Genomic DNA, 21,181 nt, shown 5'->3' on the forward strand with positions numbered 1-21,181 from the left:
ACCCAGCATTAGGGAAGCTGAAGATGTTCGATTTCCAGGCCAGCCTGGGCCACAAAGTGATAACCTGTCTCCAAAACAAAAACAAAAAACAAGAATAAGTGTTTATCCCGTGCTCACTCTGTACGCACATTGTTTAAAGCGCTCGTCTTTTGTTGGCTCACAATAGAGGGACCCCAGAACTGACTTGTGAAATAAGGGCTGGCGTGCACACATCTGGGGAAGCAGCGGTCCAGACCAGAATAGGACCTCAGCAGGTTCTGAGCCTTGGGCTGGAATGCAGCCCGAGAGAGTCAGAACCTCCAGGGTCTGCGAGGTGGGCCGGAGGACCAGAGCCTCACCAAACCAGGAACGTAATTCGGTGAAGTTAAGATTTCTGGATGGTGTAGAAAAACATCGGGAGGGCTGAAATGGCCAAAAATGTACACGGAGACCAGAGAGGCGGCGGCTCAGAAGCCAAGGACCCTCCCAGACTCCCGCCTCAAACCGATCCAGTGACGCAAAAGGGCAAGGGAAAGAGCGTGCACTACCTGGTGGAAGGTTGGGCCTCGGCGCCCGCCGTAGAGATCGTGACGAGGCCGGCGCGTTGCCGTGGAGCCCACAAGACGCCGCAGGACCGCCCCAGGGGACAGCGGCGGCGGGCTACCTCGGTCGCCATGTCTGTGCTGGACGTGTTGTGGGAAGACCGCGACGTGCGCTTCGACGTGTCCTCGCAGTGAGTCTCTGCGACGCGCTGGGTCCCCGCGATTGCGGTCCGCTGCGGCCCTTGCCCTTGCCCTTGCCCTGGCCGGCCGCTAGCCGGAGTGTGAGCTCATCCAGGCTGCGACCCTCCGCTTCCAGCGGTGGAGGGGACGTAGGGCCGGGGTTCCGGAAGGCAGGGCTCTAGAACAAAATCCGGAATAACATTGCCTCCGAACGCTTAGCGTGACTGTAAAAGGGGGGTGCTGGGAGGGAGAATTCTCCAAACTTCCGTCCACGCAAGCCCTGTGTCGGGACTAAGCTTTCATCTGAAGCTTTCCGAGCTTGTTAAGCAGAAGCCCTGTTTGTGGGGAGTATGCTTTGAAGAGAAGAGGGTTAAAAACCTTCCTGCCCAGACGTCGAGGGTCGGGGGCGTTGCGATAGTAAGTGTTGGAAAACATCAAAGTTGTTCTTGGATCAATGAATACGTGGCTCCTCGGCAATTTTCTAATAGTGCTTTATCGTGAACAGCACCTCCTTAAATGGAAAAATGAAATATTGGCACATTTCTCAGTTTTTGTGGTAATTGGATGCCTAACCGGGTATTAGTTCCTTTATGAAGTCGAGGGAAGGGATATTTGTAAAATTACAAACTACAATAACTCATTACACACCTTTTATGGATTTTCTATAGTTCTGGGGGGCGGGGTATCTTAACCCAAACAAAACTCCAGTGTTCATGAACATTTTGAGTTGAGCAGACAGTTATCACACACATGCTGGTTACTTTGCTGATAGATACAAGAAAAACAAGGGAATGGGAATCATAGACCCTCCCTCATTCTAGTGCAGGAGATTCACACACCAGCGGCTGTGTAAACACAAGTGAGCAAAAGAGCCTGGGGAGACAGCTCAGTAAGAGTGCTTTCTGTGTGCACGATGCAGGAGGCTTGGTCAGAAGTTAACATGCAGAAGTCAGACTTCTTTGTTAGGGTCCCAGGGTTCAAACTCAGGTCATCAGTCTTGGCGGCAGCTGCCTTCACGTGATGAGCCATGTCACTAGCCCCCTAAGGATACTTCTCAGACAACTCTTTTTTTTTTTTTTGGTTTTTCGAGACAGGGTTTCTCTGTGTAGCTTTGCACCTTTCCTGGAACTCGCTTTGGAGACCAGGCTGGCCTCGAACTCACAAAGATCCGCCTGGCTCTGCCTCCGGAGTGCTGGGATTAAAGGCGTGCACCACTGCTGCCCGGCAACAACTCTTTTTCAAACCATCCCTTCCATAACGGCCTGCCGGCCTTCCTCCTCCACTCTGAAGCCTCTTGGTGGTTGTCTGTTGCCCACAGAATAAGGCCTGTCATCGTGGAGTTCCAGATTCTTCGATAGTTTTTCTCCTCAGTCACCCAACTATATTTCTCTCACTCCTGGTCCCCTTTCTTCCCCGCCACCTCTGTTACCTTTCTTGTTCCTGTTTCTCAATCATGCACTCTCTGCTCTTTTCCTTTTATTATCCAAGACTCTACTTCTGGATCTAGCTGACTCCCAAGTGGTCCTAGTCAACTCGGAGCTCACTGACCGCCAGGGTCTGGAAGTTATTTCCAACTGCGTGAGCGCACAGTGCTGTGTGCTTTACACTGTTGTGTGCCCTGTGCCTGTCTCTTCCCTGAGTAGATTGGCGGCAGATAGAGGTAAAGTTATAACCCTCACAGTTTTATGTGTATTTTAGGCAGATGAAGACAAGACCAGGAGAAATCCTTATTGATTGTTTAGATTCGATTGAAGACACAAAAGGAAATAATGGGGATAGAGGTGAGTAGACTTGAGTTTTGTGTCTGTGGTTTAATTTGTAAATGTTGATTCTCACTAGCTACAGAAAAAGCATCGCATGTAAATGTAATAGAAAAACGGTAGGTATTAATCCTACAGATAGGAAACACAGGTTCTCTCTCGGCATTAGCCCATCGGTAGTGAGTCTTGATTCAAGGCCTGAGATTTTCTAGTGTAATGGTTACAACTCCAGGAGCTCTGTTTGTAAGCACCATAGAATAATCCGTACCCTTGGACCTTCCTCCTGCTAAAAGAATGCAGAATGGTAAACATTCAATATTTATGGTTGTGGTATCTGTCGTCACACTTCACCTTAATCCTGAAGTACTGCACAGTCCCCTCAGAATGACCCCTAGAGGTGGACGTGTGCAAGGGGAAAATTTAGTGCTACATTGAGAAGTCTATTAGTCAGCCAAGTAGCAGAAAACCGTGTGGGATTGTTTTTGTTTTTGTTTTTTTACTGTCACTGAGAAACAGCTGAACTCTAACTTCCTTCTCAAATCAATTTGCCTGAAGCTAAAAACTTTGAGCAGCTGTCCCTGGAGCCAGCAGTCATTGTACAATCAACAGGACCCGAAGCTCAACGGCATTCCTCAGAGGGCGGGTGGGGAGGGAACTTGGTGTATCCTAACAGGGTTTCTGGAGGAGAACTTAAGGAAGAATCAGGGGCCAGGAACCCACCTCATTCAGATAAAGGGATCAGTGTGTCCTGGGGAAGGGATGGTAACCTTACTGCAGAACAGGCTTAATGCAGCTTTTGGGTGGCTACGAGCTCTCCAGGACTTGGTTCTGAATTGTCCTACTAACACCCCCCACTTTTTTTGTGAGGAAGCTGTTGTTACTACTAGCTGCAAGCTCATCCTGCCAGTTCTAGGGCCTGTCCTTAAAGGCATGCTCACATTTCTCAATGATCCTGCTGTCAGTTGGACCACGGGAGGGTGAAGTCGGAACACCTAAGAGCAAACAAAGAGTCTTGGTTTGTGCTTTGTGGGACAGAATAATAATTTTGCTGTCGTAAGGCTAAATCTTAGTGAAAAGTGAGTTGCCTTGAGGAAGTCAAGAAAAACTTTGGTTGTTCCTATACTGATTGACAAGGCTTTTGTGACAGTCCATCCTCCATAATAAATAGAGGCCGTGGATAATGAAACTTTTTTTTTTTTTTTTGATTCATCAAGTATTCATTGAGTGAAGAATCCTGTATCGGTACTTTGGTGTATAGAGAGTGATCTGGTTAGCTTTGTCAGTTTGGCACATCCTAGAGTTGTCTGAAGGGAGAAACCTCAACTGAGGAAGTGCCTAGATCAGATTAGCCTGTGGGCATGTCTGTGGGGGTTTGTCTATTAATTGATGTAGGAGGACAGCACCATCCCTAGGCAAGTGGTCCTGGGCCATATAGGAAAGCTAAGCTAACTGTGAGCCTGTGGATTAGGAAGCCAGCAGACAGTGGTGCTTCATGGTTTCCACTCCAGGTTCCTTCCCTCACTTCCCTCAATGATGGCTTGTGACCTGGAAGTATAAGCCAAATAATCCCTTCTCTTCCTGGTTGCTTTTGGTTAGAGTGTTTTATCACAGCCAACAGGAATCAAACTTCGCCAGAGGGCAGAGAGGTTTTCTGGGGTTGGGGAATGTAGCTCGTTGGTAGAATACTTTCCTAGTGTGCCTGAAGCCCAGGGTTTAATCCTCAGCACATGCTTGTAACTCCATCACTCAGGCAGTGGTCATAGGAAGATTACAAGCTTGAAGTCATCCAGGGTTTTTCTTTGGCTCAAAACAAGGGAGTGGGGAAGCCTGGCTACAAATAATCCCCTCACGATACCAGAACCCTAGTAGAACTCAGGAAGCTTTGTTTGAATAAGGTTTACAGGAATGAGCAGAGTGTGTGGTTTATACGGAGGTAGAGAGGGGATGGGGAGTTATGCCTTCCAACCCTCTACATCTGCTCCTTTCGGGCAGTTTCCAAATGACCAACTTAAGGCCATGCCATTCAGGACCCCTGTTTTAAAGCTGTGGGTACCTCAGAAGATTAGCACATTTAATCCACTTCTAAGTACTCTGTCATGAAATTATCAGATTAGTGCTGTGCACTGAAGCCGTGGAGAGTGAAATGGGGCACAGAGATTTCATATTTGGGAGTTTAGAAGAAACAAGGAAGAATGGACATGGAGCTGCAGGGAGGGTCCTTCAGGAGAAAAGAGGCAGCACAAGACTCTTGTAACTTGTAGGAGATAAACAATGAGCAGGAAAATGGTGAAGAGCGTTGGCTGGAAGTTTTGTAAGGCAAACTCTTAGAACTCCATAACTTTTTTTCTGGATATGCTAATAGAAAAGTATAAAAGACAAACTGTTACCTAAGTGAAGTGATTCAAGGAAATCAACACCCCATAATTTTAAGTCATAAAAATTAATTTGTAAAGCATTAAAATATTAAGCCAGGCATGGAAGTACACACCTCTAGTCCCAGCCACTTGGGTGGCCGAGGCAGGAACGTCAGTGGAACCTGTGAATTTGAGAACAGCCTGTGCGATAAAGTGACATTGTCCAAACAGGGGTGGCCTTATGGAACCTAGTGTAATAAAGCTCGTGAATCTGAAGGAGCAGGGTAGACAGAGAGGAGAGGAGGAGGAGGGAAGGAAGGCTGGAGCTGCAGCTCTCTGGTAGAGCACTTGTCAAGTCTCAGGTCCTGGATTCAATCATCATTGTTCCCCCTTTCAAAGAAAAAAGGAAAAAATACAACCACTATTAACATTTTATTAACGTATTTTTTAAAAGATTTATTTATTTATTTATTATTATATATACAGCATGTATGACTGCAGGCCAGAAGAGAGCACCAGATCTCATTACAGATGGTTGTGAGCCACCATGTGGTTGCTGGGAATTGAACTCAGGACCTCTGGAAGAGCAGTCAGTGCTCTTAACCACTGAGCCGGCTCTCTAGCCCTTATTAACATATTTTAATTAACATATAATTTCATCATTTCCCATTCCCTGTCCTCCCTCCAACCCTCCCAAGTTCCCTCACTCTCTCAACAGTTTGTTTTAATGTTTATTATTTGCCAGCTGCTATTTTTTATATCTGTATATGTAATCTCACTTGTAGCACTAACTCAAAGTGGACACCCTTCCCCTTTTTCATAGGCGGTAACTGAGGCTGCTTGGCTTTTCTAATATTACATAAGTAAATGATGACCCAAACTGTATCATGTCCTCTGTCTGAGGGTTTCTATTGCTATAAAGAGTCGCCATGACCATGACAACCTCTTTTTTTTTTTTTTCTTTTCTATTTTTTACAGGGTTGAGTAAGCATACCCACTTCTCTTCAATAGATGTTAAATTAATTTAAAAAAAAATAGCAAAGAGAGTGCTGGAAATTTTTGGTAGTATAGTCAGCCCTGTGGGTTTCTCCGATGAGGGCTGCTCTTTCCACCCCTTTGTCTAGGAGGAGTGTATCAGCAAAGTCTTGCTTCATCAGAGTCAGTCTTGATCCTCCAGTGACCATGGCAACTCCTAGAAGGAAAACATTTAAATGCATCTGGCTCACAGTTTCAGAGGTTTAGTCCATTATCATCATGGCAGGAAACATGGCAGTATGCTAGGCAGACATGGTGCTGGAGAAGGAACTGATAGTTCTACATCTTGATCCACAGGCAACAGGAAGTGAACTGTGTCCCACACTGAACATAGCTTGAGCATAGGAGATCTCAAAGCCCACCTCCACAGTGACACACTCCTCCAACAAAGCCATACCTACTAATAATGCCACTCTCTATAGGTCAAGCATTCAAACACAGTCTGTGGGGGCCATACCTATTCAAACCACCATGTCTTCTATTTTCTTTGCTTTTGTTTTCGTTTTTTTTTTATTTTTGAGAAAGGTCTCTCTAAATAGTCCTGGCTGCCCTGGAACTCTTATTGTAGACCAGGCAAACCTCAAACTCAGAGATCTACCTGCTTCCCAAGTGCTGGGATTAAAGGCATGCAGCACCTTGCCAGGCCTTCTCTCTCCTTTTGAGACAGGGTCTCACTATGGAGCCATGGCTGGTAGCCTGGAACTCATAATGGTCCACCTGCCTTGCCTCGGCCTCAGCCTCTGCCTTTCCAGTGCTGGATTAATTAAAGGCGTTCACCATCAACCACACTACTCTTCTTAAAATTGTTTCATCTGCCCTAATTTTAAGTTTTCTTACTCTGAACCTCTTGGTCTAGCACTGAGGAACTTCTGCTTTGACTGCAGTCAACCTTTCTTGCCTGTGCCGCTAACAGATTAGACATATAAGTACATGGTTCCTGTAAGTGAGAGGTGTTGGGCTGGAGAGATGTCTCCGCACTTGAGAGTGCTACCTGTGCACTTCAAAGGACCAGAGTGGTTCTGTGTGCACCTGTAACACCAGCACTGGGCCAGGCTGAGCCAGGAGGATCCCTGGGGCTTGCTGCCTAAAAGAAATAAGGTGGAGAGCGGTAGAGGAGGCCAGCTGATGCTCTCCCATGTTTCCTGCACTTTGTGCATCCACAAACACATGCGCACAGGCACACCAAATAAGAACTGCTAAGACACTCATGGCACATACGTTTCAGTGACTTTTCTCATTTCTATGACAATGTACCTGACCCAAAAAAAAAAAAAAAAAATTACAGGAACATAGTAGGCAGGTCATGACCAAGGGGCTACTCTTTTTCTTTTTTCTTTCTTCTTTTTTTTTTTTTTTTTGGTTTGTTTGTTTGTTTTCTTTTTTAATCATCTAGACTGGCCTCAAACTTGGTATCATGTTTGAACATCTAGTCCTTGTGACTGCCCACCCTAGGCACTTGGATCATCTAGTCCTTCCTGTGACTGCACACCCCAGGCACTTGGATCACAGGCATGCAGCACCATGCTCATTCCGAGCACAGGGATGACGGGGATGCAGCTTCCACAAGTGCTGGCCATCGGACCATCAAGCTATTAGCCACAGCTTCCATTCCTACCTCATCCTGCACTTTGAAAAGGGCCTTCAGCTAATCTGTTCTCACTTGCTTTGCCTTCAGGTAGACTCTTAGTAACAAACTTAAGAATCATCTGGCATTCCTTGGCGTTACCCAGAGTCAATCTTTGTAAGTATTCCTCTTAGATAAGATGCTAAGGGGTGGGGAGGATTCCTTTTTCAGGAAAGTTGGATGGTGGATTTTGAATTTAAAACAAGCAAAACGTCTAAAGTGCTGTGGACAAGGCTCAGTGGTAGGCACTTAACGTGCTTAAGGCCCTAGGTTCAATCCCCAGTGCTGTAAAAACACAGGAGCGATTTTCTTTTAAGTTTATACCATGAAGTATGTGGAAATATAAAATTACTGTTTAAGAAAACATTCCAAAATCAAATACAAATACATACTCTATCCTAGTGCCAAAGAAACGATCTGTTCATGTGTTTCAGTCTGTCCATGTGGGATTAGTGCTTTCGTGGGGATAGTTTTTGTCTTTACATTTTTTTTTTTTTTTTCAGAACAGGGTTTCTCTGTGTAGTCCCTGGCTGTCCTTGGAACTCACTCTGTAGACCAGGCTTACCTCTAACTCACAGAGACCCACTTGCCTCTGCATCCTGAGTGCTGGGATTAAAGCGTGCACCACCACCATCCAACCTCTTTACATTTTTTGCTCTTAATGTGTATGTGCATGATGTGTGTCTGGGGTGGGGTTGCGTGTGCCAAGGGACAGCTTTGTGTGCCAATTCTCGCCTTCCACCATTTCTGTGACCTCTGGCGATCAAATTGAGGTCTCTAGGCTGGTGCAGCAGGTGCCTTTTCCTGCTCGGACACCCCTGCTCCTTGTCTGGTTTTGTTTGTCTTTGAAAACATGCCACACAGTTGCTGTTGTTCGTGGCAAATGTAGCCTCACTTTCTTTTTTTTTTTTTTTTTTTTTTTTTTTGTTTTTTTTTTTGGTTTTTCGAGACAGGGTTTCTCTGTATAGCTTTGCACCTTTCCTGGAACTCACTTTGGAGACCAGGCTGTCCTCGAACTCACAGAGATCCACGTGCCTCTGCCTCCCGAGTGCTGGGATTAAAGGCGTGTGCCACCACCACCCGGCTTAGCCTCACTTTCTTTTGATGTAATGGTGGTAAGTTTTTTTGTGTTTGTTGTTTGGTAAATGGTGTTGTATGGTTTTTAGACATTTTCTTTTCCCATGTTAGGAATGTTTTTGCTTGTTCAAAGCACAGCTGACCCTCAAGTTCTTGTTATTATTCCTTCATCCTTTCTTTATTTTTTTGAGATGGGGTCCCATGTATCCTAGGTTGGCCTCTTACCTGCTGTGTCACTGAAAATGACTTGAACTTCTGATCTTGCTGCCTCCACCTTCTGAGTGCTGGACTTACAAGTGTGGAGCACCTCACTCTGTTTATCCGGTGCTGAGGATCAAGCCCAGGCTTCCTGTGTGCTGAGAGAGCACTCTACCCACTGAGCTACACCCTAACCTCAGTCTGTACTTACTTCATAAACATTTTAAAAGTTGTACTTATGCTCGTGTTTAGTTTCCAAAACTTTCAAGTTCTAGGTTTTTAATTTTTTTTTACAATATTATGTTTCTCACTTTACGATATCATACTCCTTACATTCTTTGTCTTTTTTTAAATTTTAGCTATTGGTTACAACTGCATATTGACTATTACAACAAGAACTGCTAACTCCGTAAGTCTGAAAAAGTAATGAAGGAGATGTATAGTGAGAAAACATTGGAGATTTAAAGTTAAGGCTTTGCTTCTACCTTAAACGGGAACTTGCTCTGCAACTCTGAACTCTGTAATCAATTTGTCCTTACAGAAACTACGAGGCCAAACTGAAGCTCTTTATATACTAACAAAATGTAACACCACCCGGTTTGAGTTTATTTTCACAAATCTGGTTCCTGGGAGCCCCAGACTTTTTACTTCTGTGATCGCAGTGCACAGGTACAGAAACACAGACTGTCGAATGTGCCAAGTAGTGGTGTAGTGGCGTAATGGTGTAAAGGGTAAAGGTTAGATGTATGACAGTATCTCCGCTGCAAATATCCCAGGCATTTAGAATAATACACTTCCTTATCATAAGCCAAGCACCTTGAAAGAATTAGTAAAGCATGTAAGATGCCAAGTGTAGTGGTGCCCTTTTGTAATCCCACTACTCTAGAGGGTAAAGCAGGAAGATTAGGGAGTCTGGGCCACCCTGGGCTACATATCACCACCCTAAAGAAATGGAAGACTACAGGAAAGAATCTTCTAAGTTAGCTACCAAGGTAAAAAATTTCAAGTAATGAGTTTAAAAGATTTGTATAGCAGAAATAGACATTCAGATGTTTTTCCTAAATCATTTATAATTATTCAGAATATTAATAGTGCTTTTCCAAACATCTGTGTACAAGTGTTTGTCTCAGGGTATATGAGGTACAGCTTGATAGCTGAGCACTTGCCTGACATGCGCAAGGTCTTGGGTCCTATCCCCAGCACTATAGCAGCACATATATATCTTTCAGTTTTCATGATCAGACACTTAAACTATAGATCTTGATTTGACTTAAGAAGTGCTTGAACAGACCAGAACATGTAGTAAGTTCAAGGCCAACATCTAATTTTTTTAAATACAGTAAAATGAAAAGCTTGAAATGCTTTATGAAGGGAGCATAGGAGCTGCTTTCTATTAATAATGTAAAAATACTGTGTTCTGCTGGGAAGTGGTGGCGCACACCTTTAATCCCAGCACTCGGGAGGCAGAGGCAGCGGGATCTCTGTGAGTTCAAGGCCAGCCTGGTCTACAAAGCTATCTTCCTTCCTAAATGAATAGTGTAAGCAGTTCCATTCCGGTTATGTCTTGAAGATAACGAACTAAAGGAAATTAAGATTTTAGACAGAATGCAAACCCTACTGCTTAACAACATAACTGAATCCTAGCGAAAGGAAAATCAGGGTTTTTTTTTCCTCCCTCTCCTTCTCTGCCCTAGATCCCTTTAGCATTGACACAGTTTTCTGTGCGTGGATCGATGCCAGCATAATGTTTTCAGGCTGGAGTGAAAACAGTAATTGGACCTGTGTCAAAGAGCACTGCTAACGTTGACTAGCAGTGGGAAACGAAGGCACGGACACCACAGGAAATGTGTCAGCATTCTGCTGCCATGACGGAAAGCTAGCATTGATTACCCATCCTTACTGAGAACTGCTTCTTTTGTTCTTTGGGGTTTTGTTTTGGTTTTCGAAGTGGTCTCACTCTATAGCCCAGGCTGGCCTATAACTCCTTATGTTGTCCAGGATGGCCTCAAACTGTCAGCAGTTCTGCCTCAGGCTCCCAGGTGATGAGATTATAGGCTTGTGCTACCACAACGCTGAAGAGTGTTTGAGTTCACCACTGAGTGATGTCCATGAGCATTAACGGTTAGGTAGCTTGTAGATGAGTGAGTAAACATAGCCTGACACACAGTTTCTGTTTGGATTGATTGGTCTTTGTTTTATTCTTTTCCATAGAGCATATGAAACTTCTAAAATGTACCGTGATTTTAAACTGAGAAGTGCAGTCATTCAAAACAAGCAACTGAGGTTATTACCACAAGAGCATGTGTATGATAAGATCAATGGTGTGTGGAATTTATCCAGCGACCAGGTATCGTGGAAAGTAATGAGCCTTTTGGGACTGTTTCGACTCATCATTGGGTTTGTGTAATTGTTAAAACTAGACTAGAGATCTGGATAAATTACAGCTTTAGATATGAAGTTATATTCTAATTTTCATGGCCTTGTGCCCTTTACATCAACTTCTGTTCTATACAGAACCAACAAGTGCAGTGGGCCTCGGAGATCATCTAGTTCAGTCCACTTTCTCCATAGGTGAGAAACACAGAGCCACACTTGCCCACGCATCACGACACACTGTTCTTCATACCACACTGGTAGAGGCGAACCATGTTGTGGAGAGGACAGAAGTCCCCCCTGACCCCCCGAGTCGGGGTCTTGCTTATGTAGCCCAGGCTGGCCTGGCACTCACTGTGTAGAGCAGGCTGGCCGAGAATTTGTGGAGAACCTTCCTAGTTCTGCGTTCTGGGGTGCAGGGTTAGCAAGCATGTACCCTGCTCCCCTGAGACCTTTTATCCTGTGTGTGGGCTTAGCCTTGAGACAGGACCTTATTATAGAATCCAGTCTGCCCTAGAATTCAACTTCTTCAGCTGAGTACTGGGCTTCAGAACCCACTAACTCACAGCCACTAGCTCCAGGGAGATCTAATGCCTCTGGTCTCCGTGGACGCTATCACCCACATGTACATATCCACACAGACATAGTTAAAAATGGGTGTGGCGTGGTGGCCACAGCCTGCCTCCAGCACTCAGGAGGCAGATGCCGGCAGTTCTCTGTGGGTTTAAAACCAACCTTGTCCACCTAGTGAGTTCCAGGCCAGCCAGAGCTATAAAATAAGGGCCTGCCTCAAAATAAATAAATGTAATTTCTAAAAATGTTTCATTGTTTTTGTTGGTGGTGCTGTTTATTTTATCTTCTGTGTATAGGTATCTTGCCTAAGTTTATACCTTTATATCACATGTGTGCCTGCTGCCCATTGAGGCCAGAAGGTAGAGGTTATTGGATGCCTGAACTGGAGTTACAGACGGTTGTGAGCTGCCTTGTGGATACTGGAATTGAACCCAGGTCCTCTGGAAGAGCAGCTTGTGCTCTTACCCACTGAGCCATCTCTACAGCCCCAAGTTTTGTCTCTTGAGACAAGGTCTCTCTGTGTAGCCCAGGTTGGCCCTAAACTCCTGGTCTTCCTGCCTTAGCATCCCAAGTCCTGAGATTATGGGGTGAATTTCCATATCTGGCTGTAGCTTTTGGTTTTTTGGTTTTGCTTTTGTTTTTTTTTTGGGGGGGGGGTTGTTGTTTTGTTTTTGTTGGTTTGGGTTTTTTTTTTTTTTTTTTTTTGAGATAGGTTGTTTTGGTTTCGTTTTTCGAGACAGGGTTTTTCTGTGTTACAGTCTTGGCTGCCCTGGAACTCTCTTTGTAGACTAGGCTGGCCTCCAACTCAGAGATCTACCTGCCTCTGCCTTCTGAGTGCTAGGATTAAAGGCAAGGGCCACCACCACTCAGCTAAGGTTTTTTATAAAAAAACAAAACAAAAGAACAAACAAAAAAAAAACCCAGCCCCCTCCAAAAAGGTTATTTATTCAAACCCCCATTTTATGTTTGACAAAATATGCCAGGTAGAATTTGTGGGTCAGTGAAATGGCTCAGTGGGTAGAGATGCTTGCATGTATGTAGCCTTGACAGCCTGAGTTTGATTCCCAGATCCCATAAGGTAGCCAGAGAAACTCACTCCAGAGAGTTGTCCTGTGAATTCCACTCATATGCACCTGTATGCATGTACACAAACACACACACACACACACACACTAAATTTTTAAAAATTTAAAAAGAACTTTGTCCTCAGACAAATATGCTAACTTTAATGTTTTAACTGTATTAGTGTCCTGTTGCTTAATGACTCTGGGGGCAGACTGATTGTGCTAGCCTGTAAACAGCAGAGTCACTGGTACTCCATAATACTAAATTTTTGTATTAATCTATTGCTGTGATAATCAGAATTATTCTGGGTCTTATAAAACAGATTGGGAATAAAAACAAGCAATCATGGATTAACCTCTCTCTCTTTCTCCTGCAGGGAAATTTAGGAACTTTTTTTATTACCAATGTGAGAATTGTGTGGCATGCAAACATGAATGACAGTTTTAATGTCAGCATACCATATCTGCAGATTGTAAGTTCATGCATTTTAGTTACCGCCTTTCAATTTAGAACAGTAACATCGTTCATATTTGGATGTTTGGGTTTATGTGCGTTCTGGGGTTTTTCCTTTTTATATTCCACTAACTAAAAGCATACTTTTGGGGCCACCAAACCTGAGTTCAATCCCCATGACCCACATGGTGGAAGGTCAACCAACTCCAAAGGTTGTTCTCTGACCTCCATGCACATACACACTTTGGCTTACATATGTGTCCCTCACAAATAAATAAATAAAGTAAATAAATATAATTTTTAAATTACACTTAAAAATAAGTAAATAAAAGCATAGCTTCAAAATGTTGATTTTATTATTTTAACAGAGAAAAGACAGTGTATTTATAAATCAGGCATAGTAGATACTTTTAAATCAAATACTAGAGCAACAAAGACAGGAGGATTTCCACAAGTTCAGGCCTAGTATACATAGCAATTTCTAGTCCAGCCAGCCTTGGCTACATAGCAAGACTGTATAATTTTTTAAAAATTAATAGTAGTTATCAACTTGCTGTTTTTTTGTCTTTTTTTTTTTTTTTTTTTTTTTTGTGGAACTAGGAATTGACCTAGATCCTTGCATATACTAGGCAAGGATTCTGCCACTCAACTTGCTATTAAGAGAGAACTATGCACAAGGTGTGGTGGGTTCTTTCTCTCTCTCTCTTTCTCTCCCCTCTGTCTCTCTGTCTCTCTCTCTCTCTTTTATCTCCAAGCTCTGGGAGGTAGAGGCTCTTGGATCTCTGTAAGTTCAAGGCCAGCCTAGCCTACATAGCAAGTTCCAGACCAGCCAAGGTGACATAGTAAGACCACGTATCAAAAACAGATAAAAAGGACTGAAGGACTAGGGATGTAACTCACTGATAGAGTATCTTGCTACTATGTTCAAAACCCTGGGTTCAGTCCCCAACACTGAAAGAAAGAAACAGCTCCCCAAGAGGCTGGAGAGGTGGCTCAGTAGTTAGTGATTGCTGCACTTTCAGGGAACCCCAGTTCAATTCCTAGCCCCGATACCAGATAGCTCACAACCTGCTGTTACTCCAGCTTCAGGGGATCTGCCACCCTCTAGAGACACCTGCGTGGCCTACACACAGATACATGATCATACGTGTAAATGAACATTAGTAAAAAAGGAGTAAGCCAGTGAGCAGCAGGCCACCTTGGCCTTGCTTCAGTCCTGCCTTGACCTCCTGCCCGACTTCCCTTCACGATGACTGTGGTTAGGACACATAAGCTGAAATCAGCCCTTCCCTCCCACGGTTGCTTTTGGTCGTGGTGTTTATCACAGCAGTAGAAGCCCTAACGAAAAGAGTATCACTTTGTTCACTTTGTGCTCCATGACCAAATCCACACGGTGAACCAGCGCACAGCCCTGCTGTTGCAGAGCCTTCATTCTGGCCGAGGAAGCAGCACATTAAATGGATAATCATACATAGTTTGATAGGAAGGAAATCTAAAGAAATATGATAGTTTCTTTTGTTTGTGGTACTGGAGATCAAACCAGGGCTTTGTACAAACCAGGCAAGGACTCCACCACTGAGCTACATCTCCAGGCAGACATAATTTGTCATCAAGGCTGGGAAGATATGATAGTCTACATGGGTGTTTGATAAATTGATGTTTTATATTGTTTATTGCTTGGTTTTGTTTAGTTTGAGATATTTTTTTGAGGCAGGGTCTCACCATGATGGAACTCACCATGTAGACCAGGCTGCGCCTCAAATTCACAGCAATCCTGCTGCTATCCCCACCCAAGTGTTGGGGTTACAGTATTATGCCACCATGCACAGTATTTGTTGATGCCCCGTGTTCATTTATGCGGCCATTGCTTACCTAGCCTGACCCCTGTTATGCTAAATACCTACTGAGTAGTAAACAACCTTGTGCTTTCTGTTCTTCAAATAGAATACTTTTTGTTATTTAAGAATAGAGTTGCCAAATGTGGCCTCTGGAATGAATTCAGCCTGACCCAAACAGCTTGCAATATGATACATCACAGCTTGTCACTGTGGTAGTCATACTCCAACTTCAGCTCTGGCTTCAGCCATTATTCTACTCCAAAGGTCTAAGCTCTCTGTGTGTGAGTGTGTGAGTGTGTGAGTGTGTGTGTGTGTGTGTGTGTGTGTGTGTGTGTGAGAGAGAGAGAGAGAGAGAGAGAGAGAGAGAGAGAGAGAATGAGTGCCCTGTCTGACCAGCCTGTGTCACCTAGTTAGATAGGTGGAGATCAATGTTTGTTTTAATTTTCTATTGCTGTGATGAAACACTATGACCAAAGCAACGTAGAGAGCAAAGGGTTTATTTCGGCTACACTTCACTTGATCCCCAGGAAACGACTCATTAGGCTTTGAGCACTTACTGGCTTTTCTAGCCCGAAGTTCAAATACCATCACAATCCTCCCAAAACACATAGTCAGATCTGTCATACAGTACCCCATGGGCTCACACAAATTCCGAGTTAGTGTTTCTGTTGCTGTGATAAACACCCTGGCCAAAATCAGCTTTGGGAGGAAAGGGCTTGTTTCCGCTTATGATTCTACAGCACAGTCCATCACTGGGGGAAGCAAGGACAGGAACTCAAGACAGGAACCTGGAGCTGATACAAAGGCCATGGGGGATGCTGCTTACTGGCTAGCACCCTCATGGCTTGCTCAGCCTGATTTCTTGTAGAACCCGGGACCACCTGCCCTGAGGTAGCACCACCCAGGTGAACAGGGCCCTCTCATACCAATCATGAATTACAGAAATGCCATACAGGCTTGCCAGCAGGCCAATCTAGTAGGGGCATTTTCTCAGTTCAGGTGATCTCCTCCCAGATGACCCTAACTTTTGTCAATTTGACAAAAAACTAACCAGGGCAAGATGTGAAAACAGAATGGTGCACATAACATAATCTTGTTTCAGGAGCCCCAAAAGACACTGGCTCCTCAAAACTGAAAATCATCGACCTTTTATATAAAATCTTCAGAAGGCCATTGATCACAAAAGAGTCAGGGATAGCTGAATGGGATGGCTCTCGACATTTGTCTTCTGTGTCCGGCTTTGTCATCTGCCATCTGTCTTCATCTGAGACTTGTCATTCACTGACTCCTGCAGGAAGAGGGTAGAGAGGGACTTCTCCCTTTTAGACCATGAAGAGTAGTTCTTCGGCAAAAGTGGATGTGGTGGTGGCTCACACCTGTAGTCCTAACACTCAAGAGGCTAAGACAGGAGGATTTCCCAGAGTTCAAGGCCAGCCTGGGCTTCATGGTTAGTTCCAGGTCCACCTGAGGTGTGAAAGTCTTCTTCAAAAGCCGGGCCTACCGCACATTACATAATTAAAATGTGTATTGAAGAGTTCTACCATCGGATAATAAACTTTTGTGTTTTTTCTTTTTCACTTTAGCGTTCAATAAAGATCAGAGATTCAAAATTTGGTTTGGCTCTTGTCATAGAAAGCTCTCAGCAGGTAAGATATTTTATATTTTTATTAACCTGATATTTTTTTTAACTACGTGGCTAGGTTTTTAGTTATTTTATAGTAACCAGTTGACTTGCAAGAGTATCGGCTATAACATGACGATCTATGAAGTGTTTGAAGTCTTATAGTACCTTTCTCCATAGAAAAAATCCTTCCTATGTGTTTGTGACTAGAAACTCAGGAGCCTCCTGCCTCAGCCTCCCCAAGTGCTAGGATTGTAGGTGTGGGCATCATATTACCCTGTGTCAGTTTGCTCATTAGACAGATAAAATTATTATCATCATTATATTAATATAATTGTGAGGGAAATCACTGTACTAGGTCAACATAGTTCATACTTTATCTCAATCTAATAACTCCATGAAATGGCTGTTTTCCCCTCTTACAGTCCAGGATACTGAGACCTGGAGGGGTTAGGCACATTCCCCGGAATCTTGAAGCTGGTAGGGATGGGACTGTATTTTCATCCCGGGTTTATCTGACTCATACTTGCTTTGGATATGTAGAGAAGCACATATGCTCTGAGACTTTCTATTCTCACAGACTGAGCAGTATGTGTGCCCATTATGTTGTATTTTTACAGAAGCCCCTTTGAGACTTTCAAAGTATTTTACTTATGGTCTTGAACTCTATGTAGACTAGGCTGGTCCTGAGCTTGTGATCCGCTTGCCTCTGCCTCCTGAGTGCTGAGATAACAGGCGTGTGCAACCATGCCTCCAAATCAGTTTTTTTAGTTGAGTTATTATCAGAGGTACCCCCCAGCCCCCTGTTCTCTCACAGTGTACTCAGCAACTGTTCTTCCTTCTAAACAAGGAGGGAATTAGAAAATCACTCCTAAATTTAAAAATTAATGCCCACTCTCTTTCCTATGCCATTTACTAAGTACTACATCCCAGGAACTGTACTAATGGGATGTACTTTATCCTGATCAATACAACCGCTGGATAACCATTTCATGCTTTTTTAAAAATGGAGCTTAGAAAGAGTAAGGAAAGAATATTGTCCAATATTAGTTGTTGATCCAGAATTGAACCCAAAAGTATGTGCTTTTAACACAAAATATGCTCTTATCTTTTATAGTATGCTACTGTAAAAACATACTCTTTCTACCAGCCTGCAGTCAATCATAGTCAAGATGCTTTGCAAATCCTTCAAGGCGATAACTTCAAATGGACCATTTTTTAATGGATAGTCGTCTATTCCTTCTCAAGACCTAGTCCAAACAAACAAAAACACCTTAGTTCCTTTGACCATCACACTCCACTGTGCATATTTTTCATCCAGGAAGATAAGATTGAGTTTAAAGATGAAATTATGTGCAACCTGAAGTATGTCCAGGGAGTACGAGGGAGGCAGTGGTTCAGGGAGAGAAGTCAGAAGACCTCATGTGTTACTGCCTCTGGCAACTCTTCCCTGACTCCCTGGAGGCTCACTATATATAGTCTTCCGTTCTTGTGTTTGGAATTTTCAGAGCAAAGCGTTTAATTTCTTTAGAGCAGCTTAGCTGTGATCCTCCAGGACAAGGACAGTTAGCCTGCATTCACCCCATCCTGTAGGAATTGTTCCTCAGACTTGGCTTTTGTTTTCATTATTTTTTCTTACAGAGTGGAGGATATGTTCTTGGCTTTAAAATAGACCCTGTGGAAAAACTACAGGAATCAGTTAAGGAGATCAACTCACTTCACAAAGTCTATTCTGCCAGCCCGATATTTGGAGTGAATTATGAAATGGAAGAAAAGGTAATTTGTTCGATCTCATGGGTCTAGAGTTTGCCGAATTGCTTTCATACTAACTATGAAATCCAAACATAAACTCACTGTGTACAAACTTTAAACATACATGTAGATCTGGGTCCAATGAGCATGGCCTCAGACTGGCCATCTCTAATTGGTGACTATTACTGTCTTCTGTTTGATTGCTTTCTTGGCCTAGGTGAGCGGCCTATTGAGGAAAGCATCCGTGTACACAGCTCCTCTGATGCAGACAGATTTGAGTTTGTCCTGCTATCTGCTTTAGGTCTAGCGCCCACAGCCGCATTGGCTTGGACAGCAAAAGCCTCATGGACACCATCCTGTCCCCATTGTCCTCCACACAGCAAATCCAGAATCTGCCCATCAGTGTGGCCCATCTCCATTGCTGCTGGTCAGTGCCTCTGACATGCTAGGCTGGAGAAATGTTATGGGTTCTGTTTGTTTGCTGTCTGGCCGTTGACTTGGTTTGAGCTAGGGTTTTTTGACCAGACTGGTCTTCGAGCTCCTACCTACCTTAGACTCAGCATCTATACTGTTTTCTTGTGGTCTGGTGATCTGTCTGTCCCTCATCATCCGATCAGTGGCTAGCATCCTGTCTACACTGGTCCCCTTGCCCCCAGCTCTACCTCTGGCTCCCCATTTCAGTCCCATCACTGACCACTCCATCACAGGTTCCCTTGCTCTCTGCCCCCTTGCTGGGGCCCCAATGCATACCCTAATGTCGGTGTCTAGTGCCCTTCTGGTATTCAGACTGCTGGACCATACCCCGACCACTACCTCTTCCATCTCCTTCTGCGCTTGGACTGTGGTATGTAGCCAGAGAGAACCAGGGAGCAGGCTGGGTAGTGGGGATTCATGTCCTCTGACTTCACTGAGGCGTTCTGGCCTTTTACTCGTCCTTCTCTGCATATTCCTCAGAAACACCGTTGGCTACTCCAGCGGCGTCATCTTTGGTTTTTATTTATTTCGTGGATGTGTTCTATGGCACATGTGTGGAGGTCAGAGGACAACTTTCAGGCATCAGTTCTCTCCTGTCATGAGGGTAGAGGGACAGCTCGTCATGCTTGTCAACACATGTCTCTACCTGCTGGGCCATCGCTCCAGCCCCTCCAGATTCTTTAGCTTAGATGTTTCTGGATGCCTTGTACATCTATTTTTCTGATCCTAACACTGTCAACTTATCTTATTTCCAAATACTCTTGAATATTGTCACATAGATAAGCATCTCAAATAACAGAAATATAAATTTTTATTCTTTGAACATTTTGCATTATTTGTGTATGTGCATGTATATATATGTGTATAGAAGTCAGACAACAACTTTTGGGAGTTGGTTCTCCTACAAAGGATCTGGGGAATCTGGGATCAAATTCAGGACATCAGGCTTGGCTACAAGCCATAGAGAGTGAGTGCTGGCCTGATATTGAATTTCTTTTAATTTTTAAAAATTATTTTATTATATGTAGCGTGTATACCTTTAACCCCAGCACTCAGGAGGCTGAAACTGTTTGTCAGAGACCGGCACAGTTCACCTAGCAGCTTCCAGGGCAGCTGACCTACATAGGACAATCCAGATGAGTTATTCATGTGTGGGTATATGCTTGTGTGTGCGGGTGCCTTCAGAGCCCAAAAGAGAGCGTTGGACCCCCTGGAGCTGGAGTTAGAGGTGGTTGTGAGCCAAATGAAGTGAGGACTAGACTCGGGCCCCAAAAAGAGCAGCGATTGTTCTCAACCACTGAGCCATCTCCCCAGCCCCCAGAACTGAATTCCTTAGTCCATGAGTTATCGTCATGATTCCATCATCCAAGTCAGTAAGATGGATCAGACCTCCCACAGGACATTGCTAAATGAGAGAAGCCTTGGCGTGTTTCTCCTTTCTAGTATTGCCAAAGGTAGCCATGCTCAGAATCTTGGGGCTTTCCTCCATCTTCTCCATTATCATGCTTGTTAATTTGATTCTCCCAGTCTTCCCTACACCTATGGCTCCCTTTCCATTGAGACTGTGATTGCTGCTGCTGCGTGAGGAGTGGTGTGAAGTCAGCCAGCCTGACTTTCCATCCCAGGCACCTAGTTTCACCTTCTCACAGCTGCGTGTACAGGCCCTTCTCACAGCTGCGTGTACAGGCCCTTCTCACAGCTGCGTGTACAGGCCCTTCTCACAGCTGCGTGTACAGGCCCTTCTCACAGCTGCGTGTACAGGCCCTTCTCACAGCTGTGTGTACAGGCCCTTCTCACAGCTGCGTGTACAGGCCCTTCTCACAGCTGTGTGTACAGGCCCTTCTCACAGCTGTGTGTACAGGCCCTTCTCACAGCTGCGTGTACAGGCCCTTCTCACAGCTGCGTGTACAGGCCCTTCTCACACCTGCGTGTACAGGCCCTTCTCACACCTGCGTGTACAGGCCCTTCTCACAGCTGTGTGTACAGGCCCTTCTCACAGCTGCGTGTACATAATGCAGGGCACACAGGAGACGTAGGTAGCACTCCACTTCATGTCCTCTCTAGCTTGCGTTTCTTCTCTCCTCTCCTTTGATCCTAGCTCTCACCTGTAACTAGCCATGGTCACCCACTCTCTGAAAGAAAGAAAGAAGGGAGGGAGGGAGGGAGGGAGGGAGAGAGAGAGAGAGAGAGAGAGAGAGAGAGAGAGAGAGAGAGAAAGAAAGAAAGAAAGAAAAAAAGAAAAAAAAAAGAATTTCTCAGGGCTGGAGAGATGACTCAGCTGTT

At 44.4% G+C, this 21,181-nt stretch overlaps 1 protein-coding gene and 1 non-coding gene across 2 annotated transcripts in view; one reads left to right on the plus strand and one right to left on the minus strand.

Moving 5' to 3' along the window:
* The first annotated feature begins 515 nt into the window (after positions 1-515).
* The window catches only part of Bbs5 (Bardet-Biedl syndrome 5), a 23,860-nt gene continuing 3,194 nt past the window's right edge, over positions 516-21,181 (plus strand). Inside the window, exons 1-9 of the mRNA XM_036185563.1 lie at positions 516-712; positions 2,400-2,482; positions 7,526-7,591; positions 9,109-9,158; positions 9,291-9,418; positions 10,961-11,096; positions 13,137-13,232; positions 16,635-16,697; positions 18,314-18,448. Coding sequence (XP_036041456.1) covers positions 654-712; positions 2,400-2,482; positions 7,526-7,591; positions 9,109-9,158; positions 9,291-9,418; positions 10,961-11,096; positions 13,137-13,232; positions 16,635-16,697; positions 18,314-18,448 — 816 coding nt within the window. The 5' untranslated portion in view covers positions 516-653. The remainder of the gene's footprint in view (positions 713-2,399; positions 2,483-7,525; positions 7,592-9,108; positions 9,159-9,290; positions 9,419-10,960; positions 11,097-13,136; positions 13,233-16,634; positions 16,698-18,313; positions 18,449-21,181) is intronic.
* LOC118583290 lies at positions 5,869-5,993 on the minus strand. The gene has a single exon (XR_004944876.1).

The sequence above is a fragment of the Onychomys torridus genome, chromosome 4 (assembly GCF_903995425.1).
Source record: "Onychomys torridus chromosome 4, mOncTor1.1, whole genome shotgun sequence".
Lineage (NCBI taxonomy): Eukaryota > Metazoa > Chordata > Mammalia > Rodentia > Cricetidae > Onychomys > Onychomys torridus.